Genomic DNA, 13,682 nt, shown 5'->3' on the forward strand with positions numbered 1-13,682 from the left:
CAGCCCAGCTGTCCAAGTGAGGTTGGGCACACCTTGTGTCAAACAGCTAAGGTGGTATTTGGGTGAGGGCTGGGGTTCACTTGTGAAGTCTTTCACACCTGAGTTCCCCTTTTCACCAAGAAAATTAAGTGTGACAAAATCCAGACTGGAAACTCATGTTTCGAACACCACAGTTTGGAATTTTTTTTTGGTACGGATATATGGTGCCAAGTTAACACTTACAAAATTGATTTGCCTGATTTCTAGAGCGAGGCAGATTCATAGCTGCGATGAGATGGTATCAAAATCACACGTATGAAGGTTTCGGTACATCCAGAACAGAAGAACTGAAACCGTTTGTGCTTAAAATACGTTACATGTGTGCCTCGCTGCAAAACAGTTACTTAAAAGATGCTAAAGCAGTATTTGATGAACTGGGAAGTCAGAAAACCTGACTGCCAGTCTTGTTGCCCATGACCCATTTCCCCGGCTGCTCAGTGGGGCAGACAGACCCATTTCCCTCCCTCAGCGGGTGATGGGAGGTATAGCTTGTCCTTCAATGGTGCCCCATGCCATGCCTTGCACATGGACTGGACATTGCCTCACTTCAGTCTTCCTCCTAATGTCTGCTGCTGAGTTAATTCATCAAAGCTGGAGGTTAAATTTCTCCTCAGCTTTTGTCCTCATTGAATTCTTTGAATGTTTAGTACAAGCGCATCTTTACGTCACCCTGACTGAGGTTGGGTATTTCCTCCCAGGTGCTCCCGTTGCTGGTGATGGAAGTGAGCCAGGGAGGACAGGGAGTGGGAAAGGTCCCTGCAGAGCTGGGAGGACACCAGGGAGGATAGTATGCTGAAAAGAAGAAAAATCAGCAAAGACTGAGGGAGAGTGCAAGGGAAACAGGGTAAACTTAGGTTGAGATGACGTGGAGAAGGTGTTTGGCTGGGGATGATTTTATATGGTGCTTTCAGAAGGATGAGAAGACAACTTGGATTCAGACAGAGAAAGGCCAGTGGGGACAGACAGCTTGCCCAGTTCATTCAGAAATACAAAGGGAAGCGAGGACATACCTAGAGGGACAGGAGTAGGTAATAACAATTAATAGTAATTTCAGAGTGGACCGCTCAGACTTCAGCACCAGACGACGGCAACCACTTGCGATCTGTGCAGCAGGAGCTACCTGGTAAGAATCACAACTTCAAGAAATTGTATTTAAAAGCAAACTTTTTTGCCTCCTGCTTCCTTCTCACTCCCATGAAGCATGGGAAGTAGAAGCATGTTGCTGCTGGGACAATTGCCCACCGATATATATGCTTTATAATTCTCTTTATTAAAATCTTTCTTTTTAAGAAACACAAATTGAAACACTTTGCAATCAGTTACACAGATCAGTTAATATTGGTGACAGTTCCTACATAATTAAACAAGTACTAACAAATTCCAACTGTTTACAAGCCAAAACTTAAATTAACAAGATTATATAAGCTCAATAAATAGTACATCTGGTCCAGTTCAAGTATAATTCAACAAATCACAGCCTTAATCCTTAGAGAATAGAAAAACCCTGAATATAACCAGCCTAACACTAATTTAGTGTTAAAGCCTTTATGAAACTTTGTCTAATCTTATGGGGCAAATGTTTAATTTTTTGTTAACTTTTTACTTCAAAGAAGGTAAGTTGCAGATTGACATTAAAGACTCTTTGAGATCAATACAGATTTCACAAAGATGAAAAACACTGTCCCTATTCAAAAAGTGCAATCTTTGGTTGAGATGTGTTGAAATAGTTTGTATATATTAAGGAAGCTCCTTTTTAAATATCAGTATTTGTTTGGCTAGACCTGAGCCTGCTTTGTGCTATATATATATATGTATTAATAAACAGCGTGGATTATAGTGATGATTAATTATGCCAACTAAAAAAAAGTCAAGATTTAAAATATAATAAACCAAAAGAAACAACACATTTTTACATAAGCTGAGAAAGGTGAGCAGCTGCCTACAGTGGCCTTCTTCCTCAGCAGAATAGGTAGTAGAGAAGTTGAGGAGTTGAGGAGTGCCTGTCAGCATTGCATGATGGCCTGTTGGAGAGGGAAGGAGATTATCTCTGAGTTCTCAAAGTACATCAGGCCGAAAACTGATCATAGGGATCGTTAGGAGCTAGTTGAGATTTGACACTGCTTTTAAGTGCTTTCAAATGTCGAGCTTTACGGGGAGAAAGGACCTTCTCAGAAGGGGAATTGCCCGTTTGGCCATACCCAGGGTTTTGCAGATTGCTGTTGTGTTAGGACAGAGCCCAAAGAGACGGGGTGTCCAAACCACCTCTACAAATGTCTGGGTCTGATCACGTCTGTGGGACCGGGCGCTGCACCTGCATCACTCACCTGAGTCATCTACCTCCAAACGAGGAAACTACATAGGGCAGAGATGCCATCTGGAGCCTCCTCCTTCCTCAGTGGCAAGCAAGGGCCTGTACTCATGACCCAAACAAGGTATCTGGAACCAGGACAGTTCCTGGTGAGCCTCGGTCAAGAATCCAGTTTTTGGAGCCCTGGATGGAAACCAAAACTTAAGCGATCGGGGACTGAAGGATACCAAAGCCCACTCTCTCAAGAAGGGATTTTGCGTGTCTAGTGCAGCTGGTCAGGAAAAAGGAGGAGGTTAAATATGCAAGCTGTGTATAATGGAGTGAATGTGGTTCAGAATCAGAGGACGGGGAAAGCAGTTTGAATCATCTCCTGTAAATCCAAAAATAAGCCCCTGGGTAAGCACTCATTTTAATTATTCTTCTGCTGCCAGTCAAAATCTCATGGTTACCTACTGCTTTCCCTGCCTGCCTGTATCCACCTGTTGTCTGTTTTCAGAAAGTCTGATTTAAAGCTCTTTGGCCTGGGAAAGTCTTTGTTGTGGATTTGTGCTGTGCCTATAATAAAGGCAGTGGACCTGTAGCTTCTACTGCAATACAAATAAAGAATAATAACAGTGATACTTTTCTCATTTGAGGTTACCTGGGGATAAAGTTGCTGGAGGCACATGACTTTGATATACAGTCAGCTATGTCTCACATCCAATTAAGCCTAACCACATGGTCTAACAAGCTCCCATTAGGCCGGTGAGAGCCTCAGTTTGATAGTAGGGTTAGCTTCAAAGATTTGATGCTTGTGTTTGTAGTGATTTCCTTCCCTTGTGCTCAGATTGTGCTGAAGGGCATGAAGGGAACTTCATATTCAGATGATACATGACCATCTTGAGAGCTGTGCTTTAGAAGACAATTGCACAATCTTTATTGCCATTTTCGTAATCTTACAGCTTGTAATACAAGCTCTCGCCCTAACAGCCCTCTGCTCAAATTTCACTGCAATGTGGAAAACAAACAGTCAAAGAAAAAAAACCCAACCCTTGAAGGAAAAATACCTGGTTTGCAATATTATTATTTTTTTCCATAGGGAAAACCAAAAAAAAAGCTGTTTTAAATGACAGATGGACCCAAGTCTTAACATACTTCAAGTCTGGACAAAGGAGGATTTAGGCTGTAATGTTTTTCATTTCCCCTTGTCTTTTGGATAGGCCACGTCTGAATCTAGGATGCAAAGAATCCCTCAACTTGCAAGAAGCAGGAATTCCAAATATGAAATCTGAACCCACCTCTGGTAAAAACGAGTGGAAAGCACAGGCCATGAAATGGAACAGGGCTTCAGGCAAAAACACCAGGCACCTCTGAGACACACTGCCTGGCTATGGGGTACTTCAGAGAACAGGCATCGCTGCTGGCACAAGAAATAATGGAACAAATGCTTTGGTGGAAGCAGTTTTGGCAATTTAGCCACTTCGCAATATTTTGCGACATCCATGTCATTCTTAGGGACGGCTAGAACCTTCTGGGAAACTACTTCCTCTGCACAACACCTAAACAGGACATCCAGCACCAGTGAATTTTACATAACCTACCATGACGAATATTAGTCAGGCAAAGAATGGAAATACGTCTGCAAATCCCCATCTGCCTGGATTGCGTGGGTCATTTTATAAAAGCATAACTCCGGGATCAATTCTGGCAAAGGTTTGCGTACGTATTCACTTTACTACACAAAGCCCTATTGAAATGAACCAGAAACTTGTACAGTGCATTTCAAAGGGACTTTGCAAAATACTAAGCAACAACTGTGCAGAAACAATAGTTCATAATAATGCCAGAGCTGCTGGTGCATCCTGTGTTCTCAGTGCAGCACTCTGTGAGCCATCAGTTGTTGTATTCGCCTTAAAAAAATTCAGGGAAATAAAATACAAAAACAATATTAAAAGTCTGGCATATTTCCATGAAAACCAGGAAAATTCAATGTTGCCAAGCTGAGAAAAAGCAAGCTTGAAAGAAAACAAAAAGACCCCAAAAGCAAGGATCTTGAATAAAATGTCTAAAAGAGACATGGTCCGAACATGTGGCACTTTAAAAAGCCTCTCATGAGAGTTTCAAGTCTGTAAGACTCAAAGTTGGCACCCTTTAGAATTATCAAAAAGAAGAGTTTCAAACAACGGTACCTGGAGTACATCCTGACCACACCATGGGAAATGCTGCAAACCAAAGCAGGTTAGCTGTCAGCACGTGTATTCGAAATGCTCTCGCTGTGCTGGGTTCAGGCTGTAAGGTCCCTGGGACAGACTGTGGCTCCCTCTGCATTCATACAACACAGTCAGTGTACAGTCAGTGCTTAACAACACAAACATTTTATCACTTCACCAAGCTCTAAGACACATGGAGGTGGATGCTGATGGGGTTTATATTATGCCATCTACTGACTAGTTTTAGCACAATGGCTTTAGATGTCCTATGCAAATCCTACTTCTCACTGGGGCAATGAGTGAAATGGCTGAAGATATTTTAAGCAACATTTAAGCCTATTTATAGTCACATCTCCTTTCCTTCCAGCGTCCACTGGAGGATGCTGAGTGCTTCTAAATACTCCGCCTGACCTGATGTGTTACATCAGAATTAAAACTTTAAGAATCCCTGAGAATTCTGATTTAATCAAGGAAACCACTCCCAGCACGCAGAGTGTGAGAAAGAATTGCTCCACTTCTTACAGATATGCCAGCATTGCTTCACCGTGGGAAACAGTTTCAGGCATTTTGGTTTTTAATGGCACTCTGGGCATAGATGCATGGAACATGCTCTTTATTTCCCCTCCTCTGTGCAGTGCAAATTGACAGTTATATCATAGAAATAATAATAATAAAAAAGTATCAGCATTCACTCATTATAGCTCTTCCAGTTCATCTGCATCATAGTTTTTTCTTCGCAAAGTGAGGAACAATGCCACTGTCATCCTGAGGCAGATGGCTACCTTCTTCCTTCACTTTCAGGCTCTCTTCTGCAAGCTGGGATAGATACTTCTGCAATCACATCAAAAACAAAGCACCGTTACCAAAACTGAAAATATTCAACGTGGGATGCTTTATACCTTTTCATAGCTCTCACGCTCTCCCAGCATCTCAGAAGGGAAGAAAACACATAGAAGCCCCATTTTGATGAAAATTCAAGCCAGGAAATACAGCTGTGTCAGGCAAATTACCTTGAAACATGGAAAGCCTCAAAAGTTCAGTGATTGACTCCGTGCCACAAGGGGAACTGGTAACAGAACCCGGAGGATCATGACTCCCCATCGGTCTGTGTAACTAGACCTCACCTTTTCTCCTTGCAAACTCTCTACTCCCGTATGCTATAGAGCAGGAACTGACTCCATTGAGTCAACTGAATTATGCTAGTATGAGACTGGTGTGTCAGAAAATAGATGCAGTTTCTGATTCACAATTTAAAGCATATATATTACCTTTTCAGCATGTCCAGTTCAGAGATACACCTTTTGCACAAGAACATTTGTTTTAAGGGAATAATCAAACTCAGTAATAATTAACACAATTTAGCAGTCTGGCTAGAGTACTTAAATATATTGTGTTTCTCTACGATAAAGCTTTTCAGTGCTTTAAAGTACTCAGTGTGATTTAATAATACAGGCATGGCCAGTGAGGCTTTCAGCCTTTTGGCAGTGCTCTGAGTTGGCAGAGCTGCACACAAAATGGATGATGAACTGGTGTGGGTCTGAAAATGGTGCTCAAAGTGTTTATTCAAGGTCAACAGACCTAGAAATGGATGGAAAGAAGCTTCTTCAGCAGTGGCTAATGGAGAGACACACGAGAAATTCCCACATAATAATGCAGAGATGTTCTTATTAACGACTTATACACACACCACATGCAAGAATAACTGACCTGCACATTATTAGGATCATAAAACTCTTTTCTAGATGATTATTCATTCTGGTTTGTTTTGAAAAGACCATCTCACATCACTGCAAAATTTTATCTACTTGCAGGATTCCCCCAGAGTACAGTTTACTCTATGGCATCCATGGGAAAGAGATGAAATGAGAAATGGACGTAAAAAAACTAAGGGCTGTGTTAGGTCTGACAGGTTGTGTCACATAAATACAAGTTTTAAATGTAAAAGGTACATCTGAAAGGGACTCAGTAATGGTAATGAAGGGGCATACCTTTGACATAATGATGACTGCACCCTTGTTACTCTGAATATAGCGACTTGGCTGTGGAAATTACACAACTCTCAGTCTTGATCCCTGGGTACAAAATTCCATGTGGCAGAAAGCCAGAGTAAATGTTAGAATAGTATACAGAGATATAGGGTCCATAAAGGCTGGGATAAGTGATCTGCACAGCATAAACTGTAATAAACCACTAACGCTTGTCATTGCATCATAACCCATGCTTTCTTTTTGTTTTTTAAGGATTACCCACCAAAATAAGACTGAGGTTTATCCACCACCTTTAGCTGATGTTGTCAGCTGTCATGAGTACCGCAAACACCAGTTTTTACCAGTTTTGAAGTTCATAGACCAGGCACTCAGATTAATTTACAGCAAAATAACAATCAAGGAAAAAATTTTTTTTCATTTAAATACAACTTTTCATGAATACTGCATAAAGCCAGTGGGAAACAGGGTAAAATGCTGCACTGAGTTGCCAAGGTAGCTTACATCAGATGAATCTGACCGCTTTTTGTGGTAGTGGTGGGGAGGGATGGCCAAATGATGGATTTTTTGGACATAGAAAATGCAGTGATCTGTAAATATAAATATCACCTGGGAAAATAATTTATTAAGCTGAAGAGAATGGAAAATTACAAAAAGTCTGCAAGGTTGACAAAGAAACACTTAAATTTTTTTCAGTGATTTCTGTTCTTCAAGGGGCAGCATACCCAGATGAAATTGACTATTTTACTTCAAGACAAAACCCTCATCACCTGAGCAAGGCTTTTGGAAGAAAACTGGTAAACAAAATGTTTAGGTTTGTGTTCAAATCCAAACACTGAACATATATTTTGGATGTGGCTCCAAGGAGATCTTGTGAAAGACAACAAGTAGCAAATCAAGTATAAAATATTCCATGAGATCATTTGGGACAACGTCGCTGTCATTGGACAATGGTATTTGTCATGTAGGCAAGAGACAGAAAGACAGTCTGCAGCAGCAGTCCCATAGCTTCACATACAGTAAAAATTAGAGTCCATAGTTCTTATGTTGGCAGATACACTTATTAAATTGTGTCATCATAGGAGAAGACTGACACTGAGTGCATAAATAAGCATTATTGCAACTGAAAGGGTTCTAGTAATACAGAACAATTATTTAATATTTGTTGAGTTTCCACTTGAGTGGGCAAAAGTTGGATGAGACGTTTACTTCCTCCATTCAGTAAGATAAGAGGTACAGCTCGACAGAACAGTCTGTTTTCATTACCATATTTGACAGATTTAATTTTAACACCTTTTGTGGTCTTTGTTCTTTCATCTCAAGTCAGTGTTAGGTATCTACCACAGTGCTCATGGGAAATGTCTTAATGGAGAGAAAAAGAGGTTTTTCTTAACACTGACTCAGTTTTAGTTGGACCTTTTTTTCTATAACTTTAACAAAATAACTTAGAAAATGAAAAAAAAAAAAAGCCCTCTTCTTCTCCTGGGACCAGTTGTCAGGGGCAGGGGCTGGAGTTGCAATCTTTGCTTTAGCACGAGTTTCTCTGGGACAGCCTTGCATGGGATACACAGCCTGCACTGAGTGGTGCCACCTCTGGTTGGCGAATCCCTCTGGATTTTTTTGTATGAAGCAAAAAAAGGCATGCAAACTGGGCACCTGTTTTTCAAGCTTACACCTGGAGGATCCATTATTAGCAAGCATTGCAGCACTGCAGGCACAGGCTCTGAAAGCCAGAGGCCTTTCTGTGATTACAGCCACGTAACTTCAGGAAAGTCAAGAAGAAAATTCTCCCAGAGAAATGATCTGTCTCTTGAGTGTCGCTAGAAAAGTCAATGCCTACTAGCCACCTAGAGAAAGATAGCTATTACTTGAAGAGAAGCAGAGCTCCAGCATTTCCTATGGGCAGAGGGAAGGAACAGAGAAAGGAGGAGCAGCTTTGCTTTGCTCTTTCATGACTTTTGCTAAGAGTATGTGAATGCCAACAGAAGCGTCTTCTGCAGTGTACACACCCTGCACGCAGCCAGGGACTCAAGGAGATGAGAAGCAAGGCTACCTCAGCCCTCAGCACAGAGCAGTTAATGCTCACGCTGCCATGACTGATACTATCAACTGTGAATCTGAAAAGCAATAAAGGTAGGGTCTTTTGATTGAACTGCAAGCCCCATGGTCTCTCTGTGCTGTTATCAAATGCCGATATGCTCATGGTTTATTCTTGTGGAAACCATACAAGTAATTACATGCTTCTGCATATCCTTATAGAAATTATTCAGTAGTGGTGTTCTGCGTAGCACAGGGAGGTGATTTCAAAGGGTCACAGGAAATGCCTTGGAGAGCCTGTGCGTCACAAAGTACTGCGTGCTGAAACATGCTGCAGAAATTCACACCAATGCAAAAATAAATCTGGCAACATTATTGAACAACTGGCACGTTTAATGCTCTTGAAATTAAGAAATAAGAAAGGCTGCTGCTGGGCTCATTCCCAGTGACAGAAACGTCTGGAACCCTCAGGAACAGAGAATTAAAGATCTGAGTTGCATGCTGTGCTAGTGACGAGGACCAAATGATAAGAAGATCAAATTATCACCCAGCCCCATTTTATTTATGATCCAGAAGTTGATTTCAAGGATCTGGGAATGCGAAATTAGTGTGCTAACATTTGGAACTACTGAAATGTTTTGCTTATCTAAATTTCACTTCATCTCAATTCTGTCCACAGAATAAAACCTAATTTTTGCAGCATCGTCTGTCTTACAATCCACCCCATAAGCCAGTTGTTAGCTCATTTCAAGTGTGTCTTTACCTGAAGATTTTTGTAGTGAACAGTACTTCTGCAGTGACTTGTCTTTGCTGTCTCTTCATTTGTGTAGAAGAGTCCACAGAGCTTGCAGTAAAACCCAGTTCTAGGCACCACAAATTCCACACCTATTGAGAAATTCTGAATTACGTTAAAATGTCAGTTGAAAACCTTCACCTCCACAATAAACTTGTTTTCAAAGAAAAACGTTGCTGTTTAGTTAAATGACATAGATACGAAGGCTGAATCCTGGATTCACGTCTCCGATTTCTCTAATTTTGCAATACTGAGCTCCAGTTTTAAATCCTGTGTATTGCAAATACACTTTCCACTTCTCTTTTAGATATTATACATATTTAAAAATGTACCTTCTCATGCATAATATTGACAGGAAGGTTCACTGTGTAACCTCAAGGGCTAGAATAGCAGTAGTACTTATTAGCAGTAAATTCATGCTTAAGTTACACAGATTGCTCTTTAGGATGTACTTCTTCCAGGTGTTTTACTCATGATCAGTGTTTACATAGTAAAACTAATACTTTGCTTATATGGAAAGTACAATCAATACTTCTGTGACAAAGACTTTTAAATTACTAAGTATTTTTCATATATATTTCATATATAGTCCAAGGGAACTAATTTCATCTCATCAGAAACAGTAACAGCTATCTTTTGCCATTCATCTGGAATGAAATTAGCAATGATCTATAATCAAAAGCCCATTTCTTTCAACAGCTACCCTTCTGTCATATACCCTGTTCCTTCACTCTCCTCACATCTGTTCTGAAAAATAAATATAGCAAATAGCCTTAAAGTGACATCTTGTTGTAAGCTCTAGGTATTGCAGTGGGCGGCATCACAGGCCGAGAGCGGCCTGAGTGTCTGAACTTACCCAGAGGAATGCTGAGTTCAGTGAAAACGTCCTCTTGTTCCCATCCTGGCGGAGAGTGCCTTCTTTTAGACTCTACCTCCGGGTATTCCAGAGATCTCATTTCCAGGTACCTAGAATTTGCTTAACAAATGAATAAATGTATTGAATATAAACAGTTTCTTAGTTTAAAGAGACATTTGTAAACTTCTTTGGAACACCTTCTGGGTGGATCTATAAATAAAATAAAATCTGGAAAAAATGCTTTTTTATTCAAACCAGAGGCCTACTCAGTGCCACTCCAACAGCTATACCACGCTGTGCAGTCACCTCTATTTCTCCCAGTAGGCCATTTTTCTATTTCTAATTTCATGTTCATTATGTTTTTTCTTTTAAAATTTTAATCTCTAAATAGATCTATAACATTATACATGCCTGTGGCACAAGCATGGTCCGTCTGCAGCTCCATAGCCACATATGGTATTGCCTGACCAGTGATGGAGCTGGGCTAACACAGAGGCTGCTGAGAAAAGGGGGGCCAGCAGGACCTGCTGAGAGCAAATCCCCCAAATGCCTAAGGAACTGTGTGGGCAGAGCAAACCTTCCTCCGGTAGGACCCCTGCAGCACCATTGTCATCTTCCCGGAGCCACTCTTCTCCCACCCTCAGCTCTCCAAGGGATGGTTTCTGCTTTATGGCTCTTGGCCACTTGAAGATTTTCATTCCTGGCCAGTAGGGATGGGATTAATGGACATAGGCAGGAGATTCAAGGTATGGAAAACAGTGGATTGATTTGCTGAGGCAGAGAAAGCAAGTCAAAAGAACAGATGCTCTCCCTTTCCAACATGTGAATTGCTTTTATTTAAAAAAAGAGAAATTTGTTATCACAGAACAACAGAATTACAGATAAACCGGTCTGATTCCTATTCTTCAGTTCTTACATCAAAGAACTGGTTCCCTTATCCTGACAAAATTTCTATTGCATTGCAAATTTCACCTAGATAAGGGATATATTTCTCATAAAACAAATATATTTTTGCCCAAACCAAACCCTTCCTGCCTTTCAAGCCTGTAGTTCAAAGATCTGCAATTTCTGGCTATGAGAACAAAATTTTCTTCATTGTTTTAAATATGTTTATTACATGATTTAAAAGAAAATAATATGAAATCCTGACTGGTTAGCTTTCAAATTAACTTTAGGCCCATCCCAGGTTTCCAAATCTGCAGCAGAGATCCTAGAAAACCCACAAGCTTCAGTTAGCCCTTCTTAAGACACCCAGGGCCTTCGTGGCAACTTAAGTCCCACTTAAGTTGATTTCTGGGCTTCTGAGCTGGCACCTGCATTTACAGAGAGCCTAGAGCCTTGCACTGCAGATCCCAGACGTCAAGTCCACAGCAGAAACCTGGGAAGCACAAGTTCCCCTGGAGCTTCCAGGCTCCCTGCTGGCAAGTTGGAAGCTGAGGTGCTGAAAACACCAAAGTAACTATGCTCTCGGGATACCCAACTCTTTCGTCAGCTGGCTGCCTGTGAAGTGGGCAGCCCAGGGGAGCCAACCGTGCCATCCCCAGTCCCAGGGAGTTTGCATGGCAGTGTTATCTCCAAATATGCAAAGCCTGGGAAGGCGTCTCTTCATGCCAAACAGGTAAGTATTGAAAACTGAGCGAATTTGAAATCTGTCCTGGAGGAAGAAGTTAGTTCAAAATCAGACATTCACATTAAATGTTCCAGCATTTTCTGGTGGAAAATTGCACCCTCAAAAATCTTCCAGCAACTTCTGTTCACAAACCCTTCTCCATCACACAGGCTCCAGTAGCAACAAAAAAAGAGCATTCCTGGCCAACATGTTCTATATTGTTTTCCACTTCCCCTCATTATACACAGCCTATTCGCTCAAGTTTCATTTGAAAGTGCGACGAGGAACTGAACTCACTTTCAGACACACAGGAACTTTTTTTTCCTGACAGCTAAAATATTAATAGGCAGCTATGATTACATTTATTGGCATTATCTCACAGGATGTCCTACCAGTTATATTAAAGGCAGCATGCAGTAGATAACAGGAGATGATAAGGCAAGTCCTGACAAAAGACACATATTTGAGTGAGCAGGGACTGCGAAGTAACAATCTACGGATGATTTCCATGTTACTAACGCTTCCATACAGTGCGTAAGAATACCCACCTTGTCCAGGAGCCAGCCAGACATTACAGACACTTTTCTGTTGACCTTCAGAGACTGTCACTCATTTCATTGACAATTCAAAATAAATTTAGCAGGGCACTGAAAGAGTTCAGCTAGACTCATGTGAACCTTGACATGACAATTATAGCAGCTTATGCCTTTCAGAAAGCTTGCAAGTTGCTTATCATATTTCCTTTACACTATTCAGCTAAGAGCCTCTAATGGTTTAGCTTGGCGAAAGGCACTGGGGTTCTTTTACTGAGCTGCTCCAAGGACAAGTCTTGATACTATTAGCAACATTTATTCTTGTTAGCAATAAATTTCAGTCTACTGTCACAGAAAGCATGCAAGGCTCTCTACGGGCTGAAAAGAAAAAAAAACACAGTAGTTACCCTTGGCCTCTGGACACTCTTGGCTTCCGTGTCTTGTTTCTTCACTAGTGTTTTTAACAAGCATTTCCATAACTTCTCTGCTCTCAGCTCCTTGTGATCCCATCTGTTTGTAATCATCTATAAATGTATCAGGGAGGTGGAGAGTCTCTTCTTTCAGATGAACAGAAGGTATATGGTGATCTTCAGGCTCCAAACGAGCGTCAGAGCTCTTATCAATTTTTCTTTCCTTCTGCTGGGGATCAGACTCCTTAGCGGATTGGTCTTCTTGCAATTCCTCTGGCTTCTGCTCAGGGTCCAGATTTAGGCTTGATGCTTCAGTTACAGCATCATCATTATCATCATCCTCATCATCATCCTGACAGCAGCTAGAAGCTACGCTGCCCTTTGCTGATCTGAAGTTTGTTTCTAAAGCTTTATGGGCAAATTTGTCTTCACTTCTGGTTAAGTGGCTGTGATCGTTTTTCAGTTCTAACATGGCTGACATACAGGGACACATTTCTGAAGCAGTTTTATTTTTTTGATCAACTGGTACTATTTCTTCAAGCTCAGTTATATCAGGCTCCATAATTAAATCATCTTCTCCCACTTCATCTACTGTCACTAATTCCTCCATGTTAGCAGGATACCAGGTCTCACCTTCTATCTCACTTCCACTCTCCCAGTCTCGGTCCTGTCACAAAGATGTAAAACATTTGAGAGATCAGTTGATTATAGATCACCACTGTTCAAAAGTAGGCTTTGAACATCAGTAACCAGGAAGAACTGGTTCAAAGATCTGGCCATGCCTAACCCTTCTTGTATTTTAGTTTCAAAGAACGATATGCCCTGGTATTGTGATTTTAAACCTCATGCACAAGGACAAGCAATCTCTTTTTAATTATCACAGAAAATTTACTTTGTGGAGATCCTGTAACTGCCTTGGGGGT

General features: G+C 41.1%; 1 protein-coding gene across 1 annotated transcript in view; it reads right to left on the reverse strand.

Moving 5' to 3' along the window:
* Positions 1-1,154: 1,154 nt before the first annotated feature.
* Positions 1,155-13,682, reverse strand: part of RBM20 (RNA binding motif protein 20) — a gene marked incomplete at its 5' end in the record, with an annotated part of 42,043 nt that continues 29,515 nt past the window's right edge. Inside the window, 4 exons of the mRNA XM_082486405.1 lie at positions 1,155-5,367; positions 9,322-9,443; positions 10,208-10,327; positions 12,757-13,426. Of these exons, the coding sequence (XP_082342531.1) occupies positions 5,257-5,367; positions 9,322-9,443; positions 10,208-10,327; positions 12,757-13,426 (1,023 nt within the window). The 3' untranslated portion in view covers positions 1,155-5,256. The remainder of the gene's footprint in view (positions 5,368-9,321; positions 9,444-10,207; positions 10,328-12,756; positions 13,427-13,682) is intronic.

The sequence above is a fragment of the Vanellus vanellus genome (genome assembly GCF_965231255.1).
Source record: "Vanellus vanellus genome assembly, chromosome: 7".
NCBI lineage: Eukaryota > Metazoa > Chordata > Aves > Charadriiformes > Charadriidae > Vanellus > Vanellus vanellus.